Below are 17,605 nucleotides of genomic sequence, written 5' to 3' on the forward strand. Positions count from 1 at the left end.
ATCTGTTCGTCGACACCTCAGTTTTGTTTCTCAACACTACTGAGGTGTGTATGTCTTATTGTCTTGCACATAGCGTCGTACTGATGTATCTTAGTGTCTCTCGTTCGTCACTAGGTACTGCTATCAATATAGTTTTGTTTCTCAACACTACTGAGTGTCTCTCGTTCGTCACTAGACTTCGCTAGTGCTATTATGTAGCCCTCATACTTCACCTATGCACTTACTCTGACCCCCTATAGGTCTCGAAAATAGAAAATAATCTTATTTAATAACATTTATAATGGTACTGTGAAAAAACTACGAAAAAGTATCGGAAACACAAATCGAACCGTAACCTATCGTCCACCATAACTTTGAGCTGGTATTATATAGTTGACTACACCAGCGATTCGTTCCTAGTTTCTTGCACTGTACCCGCTTCCCTGTCCCCTCCTGCACCTTCACTTGGCTGCAACTAAGCCTTCCTCTCTACCTTTTGCAGTGTCTGTAAGACTATCTGTTCAAGACCAATCGCAACCCCTTTACCTCCAACACCTCCATCCCTCCCTCAGCCCTCACGAACGCAAGCATGCTCCAGTTATCTCCCCCTTCGCCCCTCAGATCGCCTACTCAAATAAGGCGCCCTACAAGGCGGGTTATTAGCCTTTAACGTCAACCAGCAATCCGAGACTGTCCGGGCCTCTATAGCTAATGCTACTGCAACAATATCCAATCCTTTGAACATTCGCCCTTCACGGTTTGCCCTGCTCAAAGCCACTCAAATTCAGTCTCAGCAAGCACCACAGAAACTGCTGGCAGTTGGCAATGGCTGGCCATACACACGAGTCTAACGGACATGATTCTACGTCTACCTCACCTGCATCATCCAAGGCTCTACCCTCACCTGCAGGTACTCATCGATCCCTCACACCCAAAAAGCACTCGCTCGTTGACGACACTCTCAGTTCTAACGAACTTTGTTGCATATACCTCTCTATCTCCTCCCGGCTTCTTGCATAGGTCGTTAAGGGATAAGCCACCCACGGAGTCTCCATGCAGTTCTGCCGGGCCCAAAATAAAAATGGCAAAAATGTGTCTAGAATCTTCACTCTTCGCTCATGTCTTTTCAGAAACATACGGATATCTCATTGCCACCCATGCCCACGACGACTGTGAAACAGCCAATTCTAATTCAGTCGCCAAGACCTATGTTGCCCGCTGGAACGGGCACGGACTGCAAGGGGAAACCCAAGGCCACACCTCTAAGGCGAGAGGCGGCGGCTCTATCTATCGAGGACCGACTACAACATGCAGCGACCACCTACAAGCCAGGACTCCGGCCACTGAGCCGGGACCCATGGCACTCCACGGAGGACCTGCGCCAGATCGCCCCGGTACACCGCTTTCAGTCACGTCTCCAACCTTCTCCAGTTGTCCAGTTAGTCACATAGTCCGCCGTTTGACGGTAAAGACAAGAAACAGGCGATGTCTATAGCCGAGTCTGACACCAAAAGCACGCGCCCACGGAAGCGAGCACATCCCCGACCTACATAAGAGAACATGTATTCCACGCGGATCAAGAGTGATAGCAATGCTGGCGTCAGAGAGATCGTGAACTGGGTAGTTGAGAGACCAAAATCTCAAGCGATGAGGCGAACTCCTCATATCATCACATAATCATCAATGCTACTGACAAGTACTGACCGTCGGACAGCACGATCAGCAAAGCCGCCAACTAATTCACGCGATGGGATAGTAAACCGAACGGTAGTTCATACCTGCTAATTAGCTCAAGAACGTGGCAGATCACTGGGGGGGAGGCGATTGCAGCATCGCATTCGCAACCCGCAATCAGGTTGGTCGGACAGGGTAGCGATGCGCAGATTTTGTCGTCATTGCCTTCATGCCAGTGGCAGCGGCGAGAATGGCGAGGTAATTCGTCGAGATTGATGTATGCTCAGTAACATCGACTGTCATTAAACATGTTGGAAGGAAAACTGTAATGGAAGTCGGAATTGACAACTTCAATCATTATGCATATTGGTTTTAACTGCTCCACCAAGCCTGGAGTTCTCCCAAGTTCTCCCACCCTCTCGACCCGAAGTTCTGCCGCAGTTCTGCCCACAACACTTCCGCCGGTTACCGGTATGCATAATCATTAAGTCCTTATATTAGAACCCAGACACCGCCTTTTTACCTCCCGGCTTAGGCTCGCAACTAGTCCACGTACGTTCCTCGCCCCTCAGTACTCAGGATCTGATAATTATTGATTTGGGTGTCCGTCATGCGGGAACCTCAGGTGCGTATAAATTGAACGCAGTAAGTCCCAAAATCCTCAGAGACAATCGCCTCGTTTTCAGTGAGTAATCCCGAAGTTTAAAGACTTGGGCAACTTGATCATTCTATCCGTTTCATATTTAGCTCTTCCTGGACGCGCCATAGTACCTTCGCGTACATCACACAATCAAAGTTTTGACGGTGGGTGGTTTCCTGCACTGACGTTCATTACTAACGCATATACTAGATACCATGAAGATTCAGTTCACCTACCTCGCCATTATTGTCGCTGCCGCTGGGGTGAAGGCAGCTCTTAGTGATGCCAATGAAGGAGCTTACGGAAAGGCCTGCTTAGGGCTATGCTACCGTGTTCAGCATAACTGCTCGGACGAGTGGTCATCAAAGTATCAATCTACCTCAGGCTGCTGGGACTGCTGCAAGTTCAACTGAGGAGTAGCCATCGGATCTGTACTCTACTAGTTACCTAGTATCATAGGCGCTGAAGGGGACTACATGTGTAAAGTGTGAAAAGTGTGAATGCTAAGTAGAAAGCGGCTGCAATGAAAATGATTGGAAGATATGTTGATGCGCCTCAGAAGGGACGAGCTGTGCAGCGTGCCTTGTTCACCGGTCTGAGTATCAAAGCCACCACATAATTCATGCGATGGGCTGGTAAACCGAACGTTAGCTCACCAACGTTGACACTCGCTAATTAACTCACGAGATTACTCGGGGGAGGCAATTGCAGCAGCACATTCGCAACTCGCAATCAGGTTGGTCGGACAGGGTGGCAATGCGCAAATTTTGTCGTCATTGCCTTTACCCCAGTGGCAAGAATGGCAAGGTAAGTGATTTCATGCATCGACAGTAACATCGACTATCATTGGGTGTGTTGGAAGGAAAATTGTAATGGAAGTTTGAATCCTAGGCACCGCCCTTTCACCTCCCGGCCTAGACTCACCATCAGCCCGCGTGCGTTCCTCCCCCCTCAGTACTCAGGAGCTGATAATTAATGATTTGGGTGTCCATCATGCGGGAACCTCGGGTGCATATAAATTCACTGCGGAAACGAGAAATTGACCAGACCCTATCTGGACGTGGATAAGCCGTCTGCCTAGACACAATCCGTACCTAGTAGTCTATCTGTACACAAACTAGACTTGGGGAATTCGGACGTTGCAAATGTCAGACTTTGGAGAAAACCGGACGAACGGTTAGAGGCGACACGGCGTAAACAAACCCAAACTATACTTTAGACACATGTATTAACCAGCTAACCGCACATGTCCAAGCAGCGTTCCAAACTCGACGCTAACCAGGGTACAGGCATGCTCGAAGGTTATATCTGGACGTCGCGACAACCCAAGAGTCAAATCATGCCAAAAAATCGCTAAGTCCTTTCTTCTACTTACTTCACATCATGCTCATGTTTGAAGAAAACATCATACGCCTCGAACTCCCTCTCAAGTACCCAGAAACGATACGCATTACGTTTATTCCAGACGTACCCGGCCCCCTCGTACGTTTTTTTTTACTTGCCATCGAAAAATTAGTGTCTCATGTTGCTAGACAATTGAAATCATACCATCCACTTGCACGACCACGAAATCTCCCGACATGCCCAAGGAAAAATGTATGTACATATATTTTATGTGTTAGATGTTGCTGATATGTTTATAGCGCTTCCCCAAAATTCGCGAACATTTATTGGTCCAGGAATCGATAACTCTCCTATGAAACCATCTGCCCCCACAAAACCCATCGGTAACGTCATTTTACGTCCTCCGACAACTCATATAGATGACTTTCCTGCCCCAGATGATAGCGTCACGGAGCCCGAGTCTGAAGTAGAGCAAGGATTTGTCGATGCAGCTGATAAGGTTCGTCCTCATACCTTACTACTTTCTGGCTGTTGATTTATTTTTTAGACCATTGTGAATACGAGCGCTGGTATCAAACGCCCAGGCAGTCCTCTCATTTCGGGCAAGCTCCGTACTACTAGATACTAGATGTTGTATATATGTGATTCTGCATGATTATATACCAGTTGCAACTTGTCAAAGCAGTGCGAAGATCATGCGAGTGTGACGAAAAAGTCATGTGACACAAAGATCTACAGCGACGCGCTTTGTCGCATCGGCATCATACCATCAAACTAGTAATTCAAGCAACAACCATGGCCCACTCAGCCAGATGCTACTGTGATACTCACAAGTGCAGTGGTACACTTGTAGCAGTTCACACCAAAAAGTCTCATGAACGAGCCGATCTTCGCAGGAAGTCACAGAGCACCATCCACTCTGGACGCATCTTTCCCCACAAGATCACTCACCTGGAACCTGTACCATGCGAAAATCCAGCTCCTGCAGCTCTTGTTGCACCGATCTTTGATTTTCCAGACCCCCCTCCTGTCTCTCCATGTGCTGTTGAGCAGGAAATGCTCGATCATGCCATACTTACGCAGGAAGATATAGATATTCAAAATCACGGTCGCGCTCTTCCCAATCTTGGCCCGAATTTTCATACACCCGAGGCACTTCTCGATGCGGTTGACTTTTACGATACATACCATACTGTTACCGCAGCTGGCGCGCAGCCCCTGAATCGGTATCATGCCCATTCAATACCCAAGGACCCGGAGCAGCGTGCAATGGAACGAGAACTGGAGAAGGCATTGGATGAGGGAGTGCGAGGGATGGACACTAATGACAAAGAAGACATGGATGTCGACGTGGACATGGATATGGCTGATTTGAACCTCGATGAAGCCATGATGGATGACGACACCTCTGCCGATTTGATCCAACCCCTGGTCAATGACGAGGATTCACCCGATCCTTTCGAACCAGATGAGGCGTTTTTTATGTCGAATGGCGCCTGTGCCATGTCGACTATTCAACCTCACCTCCTCACTATATATGCAGTCACTATGTGGCTGCATCTGCAATGGCACCTCCCTCGTGCCGCATGTAATGCACTTCTTTCTATTTTAGGTTGCCTGCTGTTGTTCGTGTCTCCTCAGCTCGAGATCCCATTCCGCACCCTGCAGTCAGCCACACGCGTGCTAGCACTCAATACTCCTTTTTACACCCTTCCTTGCTGCCCCACATGCCAAGAAGTATATCCGCCCACAGGTTCTACGCACGAGCAAGATCACTGCATGACTTGCAATATCCCTCTTTTTCTACCTGATACCACCAAGCGCGGTTTTCTGCGAGCAAAGAAAATTCCGTATGTTAAATACCCATATCTCCCTCTTTCAGTCCAAATTCGGTCCATCTTAACGATCCCGGGAGTTGAAGCAACACTTAATGGCTGGCGTTCAAAGCCATGAACACCCGGTCAATACACAGATATCTTCGATGGGAATGTGTGTCGCTTGAATCTTAAAGCGCCCGATGGGACACTTTTCTTTTCAAATAGCCCAAATGAACTTCAAGGTCCCAACAACGAGCTTCACTTAGGCGTCAATCTAGGGATTGATTGGTGCTATGTATTGGCACATTTCTACTTACAAGATGTGCTCACACGCTCTATAGGTTCTCGTATATTTGCAGCAACATCGCACCCTCGCATTCATCATGCCCCACATCATTTTCTATCTGTAACCTTCCCCTCGAGTACCGGTGAGTTGTACTACCTAACTATTGATTTTGCGTCGGAAACTAATGACCCACATCTCTTAGATATCGCACCTCAAACTTAATGTGTACAAGCATCCTACCAGGTCCAAAGGAACAGAACCCGGATCAAATCCAATGTTTCCTTCGACCAATTATATCAGATATCTTACGGCTATGGAAGCATGGCATCAAGGTACCAACAGAATCGTGTCCAGAAGGTGAGTATTTTAAATCCACAGATCTATCTGAAGATCGGCTCATACTCTTATCAAGGTCGACTTGTTCGGGTTGCCCTTGTTGCCGTTGTTTGTGATAAGCCTGCCGCTCACAAGATTGGTGGTTTTGGATCGCATTCACACACTAATCTATGCACAGCCTGTTGGATCACGCAAGCGGATAAAGCACGAGCAGCAGTGTTTGTGAAGGATGGTGAGTTTTGAAGCTTGTAGCCCCAATGTTCACATTAACCATCTATCACAGCATTTAAGGAACGGACAAATTTGGAACAGCGGGAGTTAGGAGAACAATACCGACAACTGACGACACCCACTGCACGCAAAAACTTTGTGAAGGACTTCGCGACACGCTATACCCAGCTTGCAAGGCTCCCATACTTTGATTTAGTTAATCAGGTTGTGATCGATCCCATGCACAATCTCTTCCTGGGTATGTATCGTTTGATTTCTCAACTCATTGCTCGCTTATAACCCAACAGGACTTGTCAAAACTCATTTCTACAATATCTGGGTTCAAGGAAAAGTACTTTGTCCAAATCACGAACTAACCGCCTTTCATGAAATGCTTGCCAATGTGAGTTCACGCTTTCTTGTTTGATCTGCCTTATATCTTGTATAGTTCACTCTACCGAGCTCCTGCGGCAAGCTTCCTAAAGACATAGGAATGCCCTCCGGAGGATCACTGACTGCAGATCAATGGCTCTTACTTTCGACTGTATACGGGCCAATAGTTGTAAGTTTTTCTCCGAGTCCTCTGCCTAAAGATGCGTAACTGATATGAAATGTAGATACCTCAACTATGGAGTGCTTGTGCGCCAAGCGCTGATAGTAATCATATTCTGCAAGATCGTGTTGCGCAGATTGAACGACTCAAAATGGAGAAGACTCGTCAGGCCGAGAAGAAAATCACGGAACGAAGGGCACTCGAAGCAGCGAAAAAGCAAGGTAAAGAGGCTCATGCACTTGAGAAGGCTCATATTGCCTGGGAGAAGGAATTGGAAGCTGCTGCAAAGAATGACGCACGACTTAAAGCTGCCGCTGCAAAGCAAGTAGAAAAGGTTCGGATCGCCGCTGAGAAGAAGGCTGAGAAGGCACGCATCTCTGCAGAGAAAAAAGCAGCGAGACATCGCAAGAAGGTACATTGTTGATGCTGTTATTTCTTATACTTATCTACTCTATAGGGAACAGATGATGTTATCGAGGCACTCCCCTCCGAGTCTGTTGCAGCTGGCAAGGTCCCCCATGTGACTGATACCGGTGATGAGGAAGAAGAGCTCAAGTTCGGTCTGCATCCAGATGACCCTGCTAATTTTCTCAAGCTATCTGGTGCCCTTCGCATCCTGATGCATCATACTTTATCCGACACAGATATTGACTGCACAGATACTCTCATCCGGCAATATGCTACCGAATTACTCAAGGTATGTCGTCGATCCATCTTATAGACTTATTTGAGCTCGTTATGGTCTAGCTTTATGGCTCAAACATTATCAAACCAAACCATCACTACGCCACACATATTGCAAGTTTCGTGCGCAACTTCGGACCACTCCACGACTTCTGGACTTTTCTTTTCGAGCGTCTTAATAAAGTTCTCAAGTCCTTCAAGACGAACAACCACGGAGATGGAGAACTTGAGACGACATTTTTCTCAGAGTTCCACCGAACGTGCGAGTCGAGTCGCTTAGTACGTATCTCACTAGTACTTCGTTCAATCAACTTACTAAGGCATATTCATATCCTAGACATATGCATTATTACAGATGCCCAAAGAGTCTCTGCCATGCGAAGTGGCAGAGCATATGCTTAAGGCTTCATCCGAAGAACGTGGTACGGTTGCCGCTCTTGCCGCTCTATCTACAGAGTTAGATGAGGTCAACGCTGACGGTAAGTAGTTCTTCTTTCTTATGCTTTGCTAACTTCTTCTATTTTATGTAGCCGGGCAGACTTATGCACTCAGCCCACGGCATCAAAAGACCTCGATGACCCTGGAGACATGTCGCTTACTTGCCAAGACACTTTGTTTCCGTTCGCCTCAGACCCCCGTGCACTGTCGATCAGACCGTCCTATTGTCCCTCATAGTGTTCCCCTCAATCGCGAGGCAACTTTCTTTGACTATGTGGTCATCAAAGGCAGGCGGTATTATGCATCTCGCACCGTTGGTTATAACTCCTCCTCCCTTGTGCATGCTATTATACCCCACTTGCATGGCGAAGGGAGTCATGATGCTTACGGAGAAGTACTTGAAGTGTTTCAGCTTGACCAAGATATTCATTTCACAGATCAATCAATGTGGTTTGCCCGTATGCGATGGTTTAAGCCATGGCACGGTGAGTAAAGTATGTGTTGGGATGACTTGTAAGCATTCACTTTGTTCTCGGATATGTTGCTTACATTGATTGATTTTCAGTGCGTCTGTGAGTGTCCGTCTTTGGGAACTAGAAGAGTATTGAGGGTCGGACACGCAAATCCCGACCATCATAGACCTTGATTGCATACATGGACACCTGGCTCGCACAACAGTCTCGATCGGTGCAAATCAGGTGAAGGTATGGGCCACTATCGACTTGGCCAAGGAAAGTTTCTCTTCACTCTGTGCATAGTTTGCTGAGACTGACTTTTGAGAACCACAGTAAATTTGCTTGCGATATATGTATAGCGCCTTTGATAATAGCATCATAAATTGAACAAGTTCATTTGTGTTACCCTCTGTCTTACCACCAACAGACTCAATCCTCAGACATCAAGATTTTCATACTATTGGTGTTACTATCTCCGCCGCCACTCCCACTGGTAACTCTCTTGTTCATTGCTACATCAGGTCTACGAGAGCTAATTCCCATTATCTTCTTCATCAGCGTACCACTCCGCAAGCTCATCAAGATATTTCTTGTCGTCTACCGCCAAGTCTCCCTCGTGAATGCTCCCATTAAAATCCTTGAGCCACTCCGCTCCTTCAACTACCTTCACCTCCTTGTGTTCGTCTAACCATGCCGCATTTACCATCGTATTGAACAGAACTGTTGATTTGCCTGACTTCAGGAGACGAGAGCTCATCTGGGAGGGATGGGCCTCAAAGGTGGCCTTATGTACGTCCTTTGGCTTCATTATCTTGCGGCGCTTGGCTGAAGGCTCTGCAGGTCCATCCTGTTCCCCCCCTTTAATCTCACCAGACTTCCTACACCTGTGAATCTCATCTAGGACCCGAAGGAACGCTATATACTATCAACCATAATTGTAAGTCAAGTTCTGATAATATCTGAAGTCTTACCGCTGATGATCTCCACTCCAACCCTATGACCTTTCGGCTTCCTTTGCCTTGACTCTGGTCCTTACAACGCTCTACTGAGTCAGGGCTCAGTTCACCCTCGTCATATGACACATAATCAGATCCGTAATCTGTATCGATTAGCGCTACTGATCCTTGATGCCCATAGGATTTTTCAAAGTCAGGAACAGCTTCACGACGACGGTTTGCGGCCTATTTTGTGTATTTGGTGAGTGATCATCAATCTACTCTAGATCTGTTCCCAACAACTTACAGTTTGACGTCTTCCTCGACGACAAGCGTTTTTTTGCTTAATGGTGAGCTTCTCTGTCTTCTCAGCCGATACGTGACTGGAGATTTGCTGACTGAGGTTTCACCAGTATGATTTAGCAATTGTGCTAATGATGGTGCGGTCATAGTCTTCATCCTTCATCTCTCCCTTTTTCTTACCGTCATTTCGTAACGACTAGCAGGGGAATTAGCAGGGATCATCACAAAGTAAGTACTAGGTCCATACTGTTTCATTATCCCATACACGCTGAACCACTTCTGCAATATATAAAGAATTTACTTTATCGTCAATTTTCCCCCCCCCCAATGCGGCCTCCACACTTGTATTCCATCCACTGTCTCATATGCATCGCCATTTGCAAGAGGTAAGCTCTGCGCAAGCAGCTCTGTTTGATCTGCGCGGGCAGTCTTCATATCTATTCCACACAGCTCAAAAAATATCGGTTGTATGATGGGCTACCATGGTCAGCACACAGTATGTTGTGAATATTTGGTGTGTTGTTGCTTACTTTTAACACAGGGTGTTGGTTGGATATATTCTTCTTGCCCGCTGTACTCTTGGCCACACCTGATGCCGTCATTGCATCCAGCAACTCCTTCAGCATATTCTGGCCCTGCTGCGCATGTTCGTTCAATGCTTGCTGGTTTCCGAGGAAGATCTGGTTGGAAGATTCAACGCCTGTGAGACGAGTGTTGAATTTCTGCATCTCGGTGAGTAACTGCTGAAAGCCGCTTTGAATCATATTATTCATCGAGTCGTTGCGTTGCGCAATAGGTGTATGTTGCATTGATGGGGTCGGGGGAACAGAGTATCCTCGGAGACTGGGATGGTCGCCCATCATGGGCGTAGTGGGGGGTACTGAATGCCCACGAGAGCCAGGGTCGCTGTAAGGTGTCATATGTGGATTGTATCCACCAGAAGGGGGTTGGTCGAACTGGTGAGAACGCATCTGATTTAATCCTGGTCCATTCTGCTGAGATCCCCCAAAGTCATACATTCCATGCCCTCCACTATGCCCTCCACCGAGTCCTTCACCATACAAACCTAGTCCCGATGGGTTGAAACCACTGTGGCGATTATCAGGCACTGTGTCAATGAAAGGATCATTGGGAACAAGTGGGGATGATGGAACTGGGTGCGGATTGATGTTCTGAACCCCCTGAGCTGTACCAACAGGTTTTTCTGCAGGTGCTCCAGCGGCTCCATCTGGACGGCGCTGCATGCTTAATGTGTGCTGGAACATAACAGGAGGATGCGGGGACAGGGATGACGGGGACGACAGGCCTAGGGATATGTGAGGTTCATACAGAAGCACCTTTTGTTTACACGACTTCTTGCTTCTCGACCACACGAACCTTCCGCTCGTCCATTCACCGGTACTGCATGCTCTTCGCTAGCTTTCTGCTTGAGGTGCTGCTGCGTAGGAGGATCCGCCATGTATTCTTTTGTTGCTATCTGTATGCAATCTAGACTCGATCCATACTCAATCTATACTCTGTCCATACCTGTGGAGATATATATTCGATTCCTATCTACACACGACCTCGAGTATGGTTTGTCTGATGGACCTCAAGCTAGATGTTGGTTATTACATCTAACTACAGTACAGTTAGGGTCCGAATAGCGGACCCTTTCATACATGTTCTGGACCTAGACAGATGACGTTGCCTGTATCCAGTTTGTATATGGTTAACTGTTCTATTTGTACTCTATCTGGATACGGTCATTTTCTCGTTTCCGCAGTGAATATTGAACGTGGTAAGTCTTAAAATCCTCAGAGACAATCGCCTCATTTACAGTGAGTAATCAAGACTCGGGCAACTTGATCATTCTATCTATTTCACATCTTCCTGGACGTACCATAGCACCTTCGCGTATACCATACAATCAAAGTTTTGATGGTGGGTGGTTTCCTGCACTGACAGTCATCACTAATGCATATACTAGATACCATGTTCACCTACCTCGCTATTCTTGTCGCTGCCGCTGGGGTGCAGGCAGCTCTTAGTACCACCGATGAAGGAGAATTATTCTGCTTACAGCTACTATTCGCTATATCAAACACACCTCTCCGCGCATGCAAGCCTCGCAAATATACAAGTGTCGTTTCGAAGTCCGCCATCATGCCGATGTGTGCCGAGTGTGTTGGTGGCTGATCCTTGCAGCTCCTACGGGAGTTCTGCAAGACTTTACCCGGTCTCTAGCGAAGTTTGGCGAGCGTCCCAAAAACTACTCTGAGTCCCACTATTTGCAACACATGGTCATGGGTGATATTCGATTCACTTGGCCACTGAATATTTTTTCGTAGAATCTTCTGCGGACATCTGATCAGGTATGTGCATATCATCCGAATCACGTTGATCATGAGCCTGAAATGGTAGAACTTGAATCGCATCAATGTTTCTCAGTGGCATGGACTATGAGAGTTTGTGTAGTATCTCCTAAAATGCTGTGGCCAGGGTTGTTCGCTGCCGTTACTTACGAACTGACACCAATTGTTCATGAAAAGATTTTATCATGGCATGTAAGTACGTTCGCTTAAGTCACATTTTAAGTCAGTCCCTTCGAAGCCTTGACATTGTTCGCCTCCACAATGCCGACGATGGACTACTAACTTAATCAGCGATGCATCATCATAGTGCAATCCTTCGAAATACGCACCTTGGAGCTGAAGTATTTCGGAACGGTAAGAGAGGTCACTGGTCAACTTACAACTCATTTCCACTTTCCATGCTGATCCGGGTCGCTTCGCAAGTTGATGTAGTTCGCCTCCGCTATACTACCGGAACAATACAGTGATTCTAGTAACACCGACCACCATTTAAAAAGCCCACAGTTGAGATTGATGGACATGAAGATGGTTCTCTCCTACTCGCCTTCGTTTCTTCTTACTCTGCCGGCGCTTGCGTTCCTCTCGCTGTCAGCGAGGGCTTCGCCTCATCTTCGGACAGCATCGAGCACTGCTGCTACTCTTAAGCTCGCTGTTAGGCTCAACTCGAATGGGAGCAAGAATATCGCTGCTGCCGATCGAGCTTGAGCCGAAGTCTTACTACAACGCGGAAGCTCTTCCATCAATGCAATCAATGCTGTGACCATATACACCGCTGACGTTGGCGTGGGGAGTCCACCGACGTACTGTAAGCTGCTGAATCGTATTCCGATAGTTCCTTTACTTGATGGACTGTCTATGTCATACAGATACACTCCTGGTAGATACCGGAAGTTCAAATACATGGATCGGGGCCAACAAGGCTTACACAAAGACCAGCACGAGCCAAAGTACAGGTGATGGATTCGTGAGTATTTGTAAGCTTTACTTGGTGTTCATGGCACTAATATCAAGTGCTTCCAGTACGTTGCATACGGGGATTTGTCTTACGCTTTTGGAGAAGAATACTTGGACACTGTAACGCTCAACTCTGATCTGGTCATCGAGAAGCAATCTATTGGCGTCGCATCCGAATCCACAGGGATGGGTACTTCTCTGAATGGACTTCTTGGCGTTGGACCAGTTGACTTAACGGAGGGCACCGTCATTAATACAAACCAAGTCCCGACTGTGACGGACAATCTTTACGCGCAGAAAACGATTAGTTCAGAAGTACTCGGGGTGTTCTTCTCGCCTGCTTCCTCTGATGATAGCAGTGGCGAGCTCACATTCGGCGGTTATGATGCCTCCAAAATTACTGGAGACATTAACTATGTGCCTATCACATCAACATCTCCGGCGAGTGAATATTGGGGCGTTGACCAATCCATCAGCTATGGGTCCACGTCAATTTTGACCAAGACAGCTGGTATCGTTGATACAGGAACCACCCTTATTCTCATTGCCACTGGTAGGCACCTTGCCGTGTACGCCGTTGACACCCTGCTAAACTATAGTTCAGATGCTTTCGACACATATAAGTCAAAGACGGGTGCAAGCCTTGATAACACCACTGGCCTGTTAAAGATCTCATCCGACCAATACAACCAGCTCTCATCCTTATATTTCACTATCGGCAGCGTAACTTACGAGCTCACCCCCAACGCGCAAATCTGGCCTCGATCATTGAACACCGCAATTGGCGGTACCACCAGTGATATATACCTAGTTGTCGGTGATACCGGGAGTAAATCTGGTTCTGGCTTGGATTTTACCAACGGCTATTGTTTCCTGTACGTTGTGCTCCTTTTTTCGCTGGAAAAGAAGTTGCTGAATTGTTCTTCCCCAGAGAGCGTTTTTACTCGGTGTACGACAAGACGAACTCCCGAGTCGGGTTCGCCAAGACTGACTACACCTATGCCACGTCAAATTAAACTGCGGTTTCAAGATGACAGTACTTACCTGACGTACGTTACCCATACATTGGATGCATCGTGACTCAGTGCGGATGAGGGTGCTGGTGTGGTGGAGAACCTTCAAGTTGCGGATTCATTTGGTTGTTGTTCTGGGGAACTTCATGCGTGCATGGTAGGGTTAGTCCCAGTGTCAATACGTCTGCCGTGCAAAAAGTATGAAGCCCTGCATGCAGCCAAGTTCGCTGTGTGCCCGGGAAAAGATTTTGATTAAAAACTGGTTGTTTTCAGTATGATCATGCAGCCTTGGGACGCTTGGCGACGTCGATAATTGGTTAGTCGATTACGCACATGAATTCTAAGTCATAGTTCTTTGCTTCTAGTTTTCGAAGCCACTTTGTGGAAAATAAAGCGCTGATAGAATCAGAATAAAGAAGGAACGGCTGTCTTGTTTCGATGACCGTGGTCTTCCTAAAGAATACTAAGATAAATGAAACAGGTTTTAACAGCTATCCATCTTCAAAGCTCCATTAGGTCTTGTGAACCGAGACTGCTACTACTTGCTTTCCAATTCAGCTTGTCGAGCATAATGATGATGATGATCTCGGAGTAAATGGTTAACCAATATAACAACAGGGCGCAACCAATCAAACTCTTTAAACCTCCCCGACCCTCTTGATAACGTTCCCTCGAACCACAACACGTTCATTGCGCTTCCAAAAATCTGCCAGAATCTCCGCCAGCTTCGTTGGATCGTCCTAAGTGTATGTCAACATCAGTCAGGCGTCTAACCAAAAAACTGACGAACCTCATGGACAAGATGTCCCACACCCGAACTAGCCATAACTTCAAGCCAGAATTTGCCCTGCATTTGGCCAACCATAAGAGTCGTATCAAGGCGTTCCGCGCCTGCTAATACTAAGAGCCGTGCGGAGCGGAGACCGAGGAATAAAGACGAAAGCGACGGGAACCAGCCTAGGAAACTTATATGAGGTTAAAAGGGAATGAAGATATATGCTTACTGTCCCAGTATGGTGCCGTCGACCGGAGTGGCGTACGCCACTTGTATTTGAACCCGCTATTTGCGCGCGTGCTGGGCGTAAGAGGGGAGTCGGCGGGAACAACAATAGATGGAATTGAGACACGGGCAGAAGTGGGGTTATGGATAAGGCCCGTATTGACGCTGTATAAGAAGGTGTGAATATAAGCATCTATCAAAGGCGAAACGAAACACGGACTGCCACTCGATTGCTTCCTCGACGCTGTCGAAACCCTCGGGTCGAGAGTTGAGAATCGCGTGCATGTGAGGCAGCGCTTCTACTGCTGTGCCTATTGGTGATCATTCAAACTTGTGCAACTCTCAGAATTTGTGTAGCGATACATACCTTCTACTACATCTAAAACGGCGACTCCTGCGATATTATATTTTTGTTGCTGAAGTATGGAGCAAGCGCGAACGCATACGGAACCTCCCATGCTGTGTCCAACAAGCTTCTCGGAGGTTCAACAACTTGAGATGCGTGGAAGGGAGAATAAGTTCACCATTAGAGTTGGAGCTGCTGCTACGTCGGGGTAAATCGTTTGCAGCAGAGAACAAAAATCCTCCACAAGGACATTAATTGATAAGTCTTCATCAGACTGAGATGATGTTGTCTTTCCTGATAGACGATCAGTCTTCCGCATTCCCCTGAAGCGAATGCATACCATGCCTCCTCGCATCAAAGGCTAGGACACCGACGTTATCTCTCATGACCTCACTGATCTCTTTCGCGAGACATGCAAAACTTGTACCGGCATATCCTGCACCGTGGTGTAATACAATGACACCTCCACCGTCGTACTTCGGGGGAGTGTAGTATACCCGAACGTCGAGGGCTCGGGTGGGGAGTGATACCTGCAATGCCTGTGAAAAGTATGAAGCAGAACTCAAGGGCTCAAAATGAGGATTTGGCGGCTTAGGCTTCCGGGTAGATGTACTTGGCCGTGGTCTATACGGCGATGAGAACAAAAAGACTGGATAGATGAAAGACGTACAGTGGGGGTGGGCCCATGCCAGTCGAGAGTTCGCCGATTTCATCAGCAAGCTCAGATTGTTCATCATCATCATCCTCGTCGCTTGGTGGTAGCTGCGGTAACTTTGCTATTCGGGCACTGATTGCAGAACGATATAGCGAGCTCATCTTGAAGAATGCAATCTTGAATCAGGAGAACGCATCCAAATTCGGACCTTGTTCGATGTTACTCTGTTGATTAGTAAGCGAAGAACATAGTCCAACAAATTGTCAAATTGACCTTTGCTACTGCCGTTTGCAAAGAATATGGCGTCGCTGTTCCGCATAACGTCGAGCAACATCATTAGACCGTCCTCGTTGCGGTCATTCGCGACAGCAGCACCAAAACAACCACCTAAATCAGAATCAAGCACCCACTTCAAAATTACTCTCCGCCGCTCTGCCATTGCACTAGGCGAACGGAAGAAGGAAACCCTGGTAGCACTCGGTTTGCATAGACGTATGCAAACTGTGTATCATGTCCACAGTCCAGAAGCTGCAGGAAAAATTCTCAAAGTGAAGGAATTAGTTGAGGTTGAGAATGTACCCGCAAGGGCCGTACGCTCTCAGACAGAGCAGAGGCAGGAGAGGAAAGCATCGAGAGGGTATCAGGTGCAGGGCACAAAGCTGGGAGGACTTGCATGGGAAACTTCGTGACGAGGTGCGTTAATTCAGTGTCCTTTCGTTTCTGCACTGATTCGCTTCTCAAAACAAAGGTCACATCATCTCTCGGTCAGGGTCCTTTCTTTCCCATTACCTTGCCTAGTACCAGCTTCTCCTTAGTTGTATGCATGCCTATCGCAAAACGGGTCATCAGTATTGTCTTCTGTCTATTATTTGAAGACTCGACAACCTTTTCAGGTGGTGTCTGTGCATTCATTCCCTGCCACAGTGTTTGATGCGCTCCTTATACCATCAAAGGGACGAAACCCACGATGCGGCCTTTACATTTCGAAGCAGATGCCTCGCGGCCCAATCGAAGTTCCGATCATTCTGGCGCTTGGTGTTGATGCTTTACCCACACAGCTTTGGCTGGGTAAACGTGTTTGTGACTACTAGATTAATCATTGACATACAGCTCGAGCATTGCAATGCTGTTCCTGCTGTTATGAGTTGCATCTCTATCCAATACCGCAGGTCCACGGCACCATACATGCATCGCAGATTTACCTGCCACCCAGATCGTTCCTCAAAGAAGTCGATTATGAATGTCCCATGCATATGCACTTCGGGTTACAGTACATGAGGCATACCCCCTCGACCTCATTATCACTCACGCCAGAATAGTGGACGTCCTCAAGTAACAAGCCGAGCGGTCGTCGCCACATGGGTCAATTGAGCAAATTCCACAGCATTCTCTTCGAGATCGACCTCAGCACGTCCCCACTTTACAACACCCCACCTGCAGCGTTGAACATAGATAGGCGTTAGGACGCGCATCATTTATCAGCTCTTGGAAGTGACAAAGCTCTTGGATTGTGGTAGACGTCCGATTTCCCCGGCGAGCCCACGCACGTCCGTTTGTTCTATTTCCCGCATCCCCCATTTAGCGAATTATTAGCAACGGTATATCTCCCTGACGGTCTCGAGCACTTCG

The 17,605-nt window shown here is 47.4% G+C and overlaps 9 protein-coding genes across 9 annotated transcripts; 7 read left to right on the forward strand and 2 right to left on the reverse strand.

Annotated features, from left to right (window-relative positions):
- The first annotated feature begins 627 nt into the window (after positions 1-627).
- EDB91DRAFT_1337678 (uncharacterized protein) lies at positions 628-3,174 on the forward strand. Its single transcript, XM_041325593.1, has 8 exons — positions 628-1,417; positions 1,769-1,834; positions 2,043-2,124; positions 2,155-2,278; positions 2,300-2,338; positions 2,401-2,457; positions 2,504-2,925; positions 2,978-3,174. The coding sequence occupies exons 1-7, from the start codon at positions 1,098-1,100 to the stop codon at positions 2,704-2,706; spliced, it is 891 nt and encodes a 296-aa protein (XP_041175150.1). The 5' UTR covers positions 628-1,097; the 3' UTR covers positions 2,707-2,925; positions 2,978-3,174.
- Positions 3,175-3,507: 333 nt separating this feature from the next.
- On the forward strand, positions 3,508-4,315 carry EDB91DRAFT_1348329 (uncharacterized protein). The gene is made up of 4 exons (XM_041325966.1): positions 3,508-3,775; positions 3,826-3,889; positions 3,937-4,136; positions 4,185-4,315. Exons 1-4 carry the CDS (start codon positions 3,677-3,679, stop codon positions 4,263-4,265), a joined length of 444 nt encoding a protein of 147 aa, XP_041175151.1. The 5' UTR covers positions 3,508-3,676; the 3' UTR covers positions 4,266-4,315.
- A 65-nt stretch (positions 4,316-4,380) lies between these two features.
- Positions 4,381-5,746, forward strand: EDB91DRAFT_562970 (uncharacterized protein). The gene has a single exon (XM_041327720.1). The coding sequence runs from the start codon at positions 4,433-4,435 to the stop codon at positions 5,588-5,590; it is 1,158 nt and encodes a 385-aa protein (XP_041175152.1). The 5' UTR covers positions 4,381-4,432; the 3' UTR covers positions 5,591-5,746.
- Positions 5,747-6,317: 571 nt separating this feature from the next.
- Positions 6,318-8,050, forward strand: EDB91DRAFT_563011 (uncharacterized protein). The gene is made up of 6 exons (XM_041327721.1): positions 6,318-6,545; positions 6,595-6,689; positions 6,735-6,848; positions 6,904-7,251; positions 7,297-7,802; positions 7,861-8,050. Exons 1-5 carry the CDS (start codon positions 6,527-6,529, stop codon positions 7,558-7,560), a joined length of 840 nt encoding a protein of 279 aa, XP_041175153.1. The 5' UTR covers positions 6,318-6,526; the 3' UTR covers positions 7,561-7,802; positions 7,861-8,050.
- An 898-nt stretch (positions 8,051-8,948) lies between these two features.
- On the reverse strand, positions 8,949-11,113 carry EDB91DRAFT_1083781 (uncharacterized protein; the record flags this gene model as incomplete). The annotated part of the gene is made up of 7 exons (XM_041315679.1): positions 8,949-9,338; positions 9,388-9,597; positions 9,659-9,745; positions 9,835-9,933; positions 9,997-10,131; positions 10,185-10,960; positions 11,032-11,113. 7 exons carry the CDS (start codon positions 11,111-11,113, stop codon positions 8,949-8,951), a joined length of 1,779 nt encoding a protein of 592 aa, XP_041175154.1.
- Positions 11,114-11,541: 428 nt separating this feature from the next.
- EDB91DRAFT_1144902 (uncharacterized protein) lies at positions 11,542-11,844 on the forward strand. The gene has a single exon (XM_041319154.1). It carries the CDS (start codon positions 11,611-11,613, stop codon positions 11,830-11,832), a length of 222 nt encoding a protein of 73 aa, XP_041175155.1. The 5' UTR covers positions 11,542-11,610; the 3' UTR covers positions 11,833-11,844.
- A 689-nt stretch (positions 11,845-12,533) lies between these two features.
- Positions 12,534-13,978, forward strand: EDB91DRAFT_1238240 (aspartic peptidase domain-containing protein; the record flags this gene model as incomplete). Its single annotated transcript, XM_041321691.1, has 6 exons — positions 12,534-12,595; positions 12,740-12,813; positions 12,875-12,972; positions 13,029-13,515; positions 13,567-13,837; positions 13,894-13,978. 6 exons carry the CDS (start codon positions 12,534-12,536, stop codon positions 13,976-13,978), a joined length of 1,077 nt encoding a protein of 358 aa, XP_041175156.1.
- Positions 13,979-14,308: 330 nt separating this feature from the next.
- Positions 14,309-16,163, reverse strand: EDB91DRAFT_1144908 (Alpha/Beta hydrolase protein). Its single transcript, XM_041319155.1, has 8 exons — positions 15,992-16,163; positions 15,662-15,945; positions 15,500-15,615; positions 15,343-15,448; positions 15,196-15,286; positions 14,980-15,140; positions 14,766-14,932; positions 14,309-14,715 (listed from the first exon to the last, which is right to left on the reverse strand). The coding sequence occupies exons 1-8, from the start codon at positions 16,135-16,137 to the stop codon at positions 14,614-14,616; spliced, it is 1,173 nt and encodes a 390-aa protein (XP_041175157.1). The 5' UTR covers positions 16,138-16,163; the 3' UTR covers positions 14,309-14,613.
- Positions 16,164-16,224: 61 nt separating this feature from the next.
- On the forward strand, positions 16,225-16,864 carry EDB91DRAFT_563072 (uncharacterized protein). The gene is made up of 3 exons (XM_041327722.1): positions 16,225-16,669; positions 16,725-16,740; positions 16,792-16,864. The coding sequence occupies exon 1, from the start codon at positions 16,276-16,278 to the stop codon at positions 16,663-16,665; it is 390 nt and encodes a 129-aa protein (XP_041175158.1). The 5' UTR covers positions 16,225-16,275; the 3' UTR covers positions 16,666-16,669; positions 16,725-16,740; positions 16,792-16,864.
- Positions 16,865-17,605: the final 741 nt, after the last annotated feature.

The sequence above is a fragment of the Suillus paluster genome (genome assembly GCF_016628075.1).
Source record: "Suillus paluster strain FC165 chromosome Unknown EDB91scaffold_44, whole genome shotgun sequence".
Classification (NCBI taxonomy): domain Eukaryota; kingdom Fungi; phylum Basidiomycota; class Agaricomycetes; order Boletales; family Suillaceae; genus Suillus; species Suillus paluster.

Bases quoted from the DNA above. Each gene is read 5' to 3' on its own strand.
- EDB91DRAFT_1337678 (XM_041325593.1), top strand. From the start codon at position 1,098: ATGTCTTTTCAGAAACATACGGATATCTCATTGCCACCCATGCCCACG. The intron at 2,125-2,154 runs GTATGCATAATC...TCCTTATATTAG, and splicing joins AACACTTCCGCCGGTTACCG to AACCCAGACACCGCCTTTTT. The intron at 2,458-2,503 runs GTGGGTGGTTTC...CGCATATACTAG, and splicing joins ACACAATCAAAGTTTTGACG to ATACCATGAAGATTCAGTTC.
- EDB91DRAFT_1348329 (XM_041325966.1), top strand. From the start codon at position 3,677: ATGCTCATGTTTGAAGAAAACATCATACGCCTCGAACTCCCTCTCAAG. The intron at 3,776-3,825 runs GTACGTTTTTTT...TCATGTTGCTAG, and splicing joins CAGACGTACCCGGCCCCCTC to ACAATTGAAATCATACCATC. The intron at 3,890-3,936 runs GTATGTACATAT...ATATGTTTATAG, and splicing joins CGACATGCCCAAGGAAAAAT to CGCTTCCCCAAAATTCGCGA.
- EDB91DRAFT_562970 (XM_041327720.1), top strand. From the start codon at position 4,433: ATGGCCCACTCAGCCAGATGCTACTGTGATACTCACAAGTGCAGTGGT.
- EDB91DRAFT_563011 (XM_041327721.1), top strand. The intron at 6,690-6,734 runs GTGAGTTCACGC...TATCTTGTATAG, and splicing joins TTCATGAAATGCTTGCCAAT to TTCACTCTACCGAGCTCCTG. The intron at 7,252-7,296 runs GTACATTGTTGA...TCTACTCTATAG, and splicing joins CAGCGAGACATCGCAAGAAG to GGAACAGATGATGTTATCGA.
- EDB91DRAFT_1144902 (XM_041319154.1), top strand. From the start codon at position 11,611: ATGCATATACTAGATACCATGTTCACCTACCTCGCTATTCTTGTCGCT.
- EDB91DRAFT_1144908 (XM_041319155.1), bottom strand. From the start codon at position 16,137: ATGAGCTCGCTATATCGTTCTGCAATCAGTGCCCGAATAGCAAAGTTA. The intron at 15,946-15,991 runs GTACGTCTTTCA...ATCGCCGTATAG, and splicing joins GGCATGGGCCCACCCCCACT to ACCACGGCCAAGTACATCTA. The intron at 15,616-15,661 runs GTATGCATTCGC...ATCGTCTATCAG, and splicing joins CTTTGATGCGAGGAGGCATG to GAAAGACAACATCATCTCAG.
- EDB91DRAFT_563072 (XM_041327722.1), top strand. From the start codon at position 16,276: ATGGCGTCGCTGTTCCGCATAACGTCGAGCAACATCATTAGACCGTCC.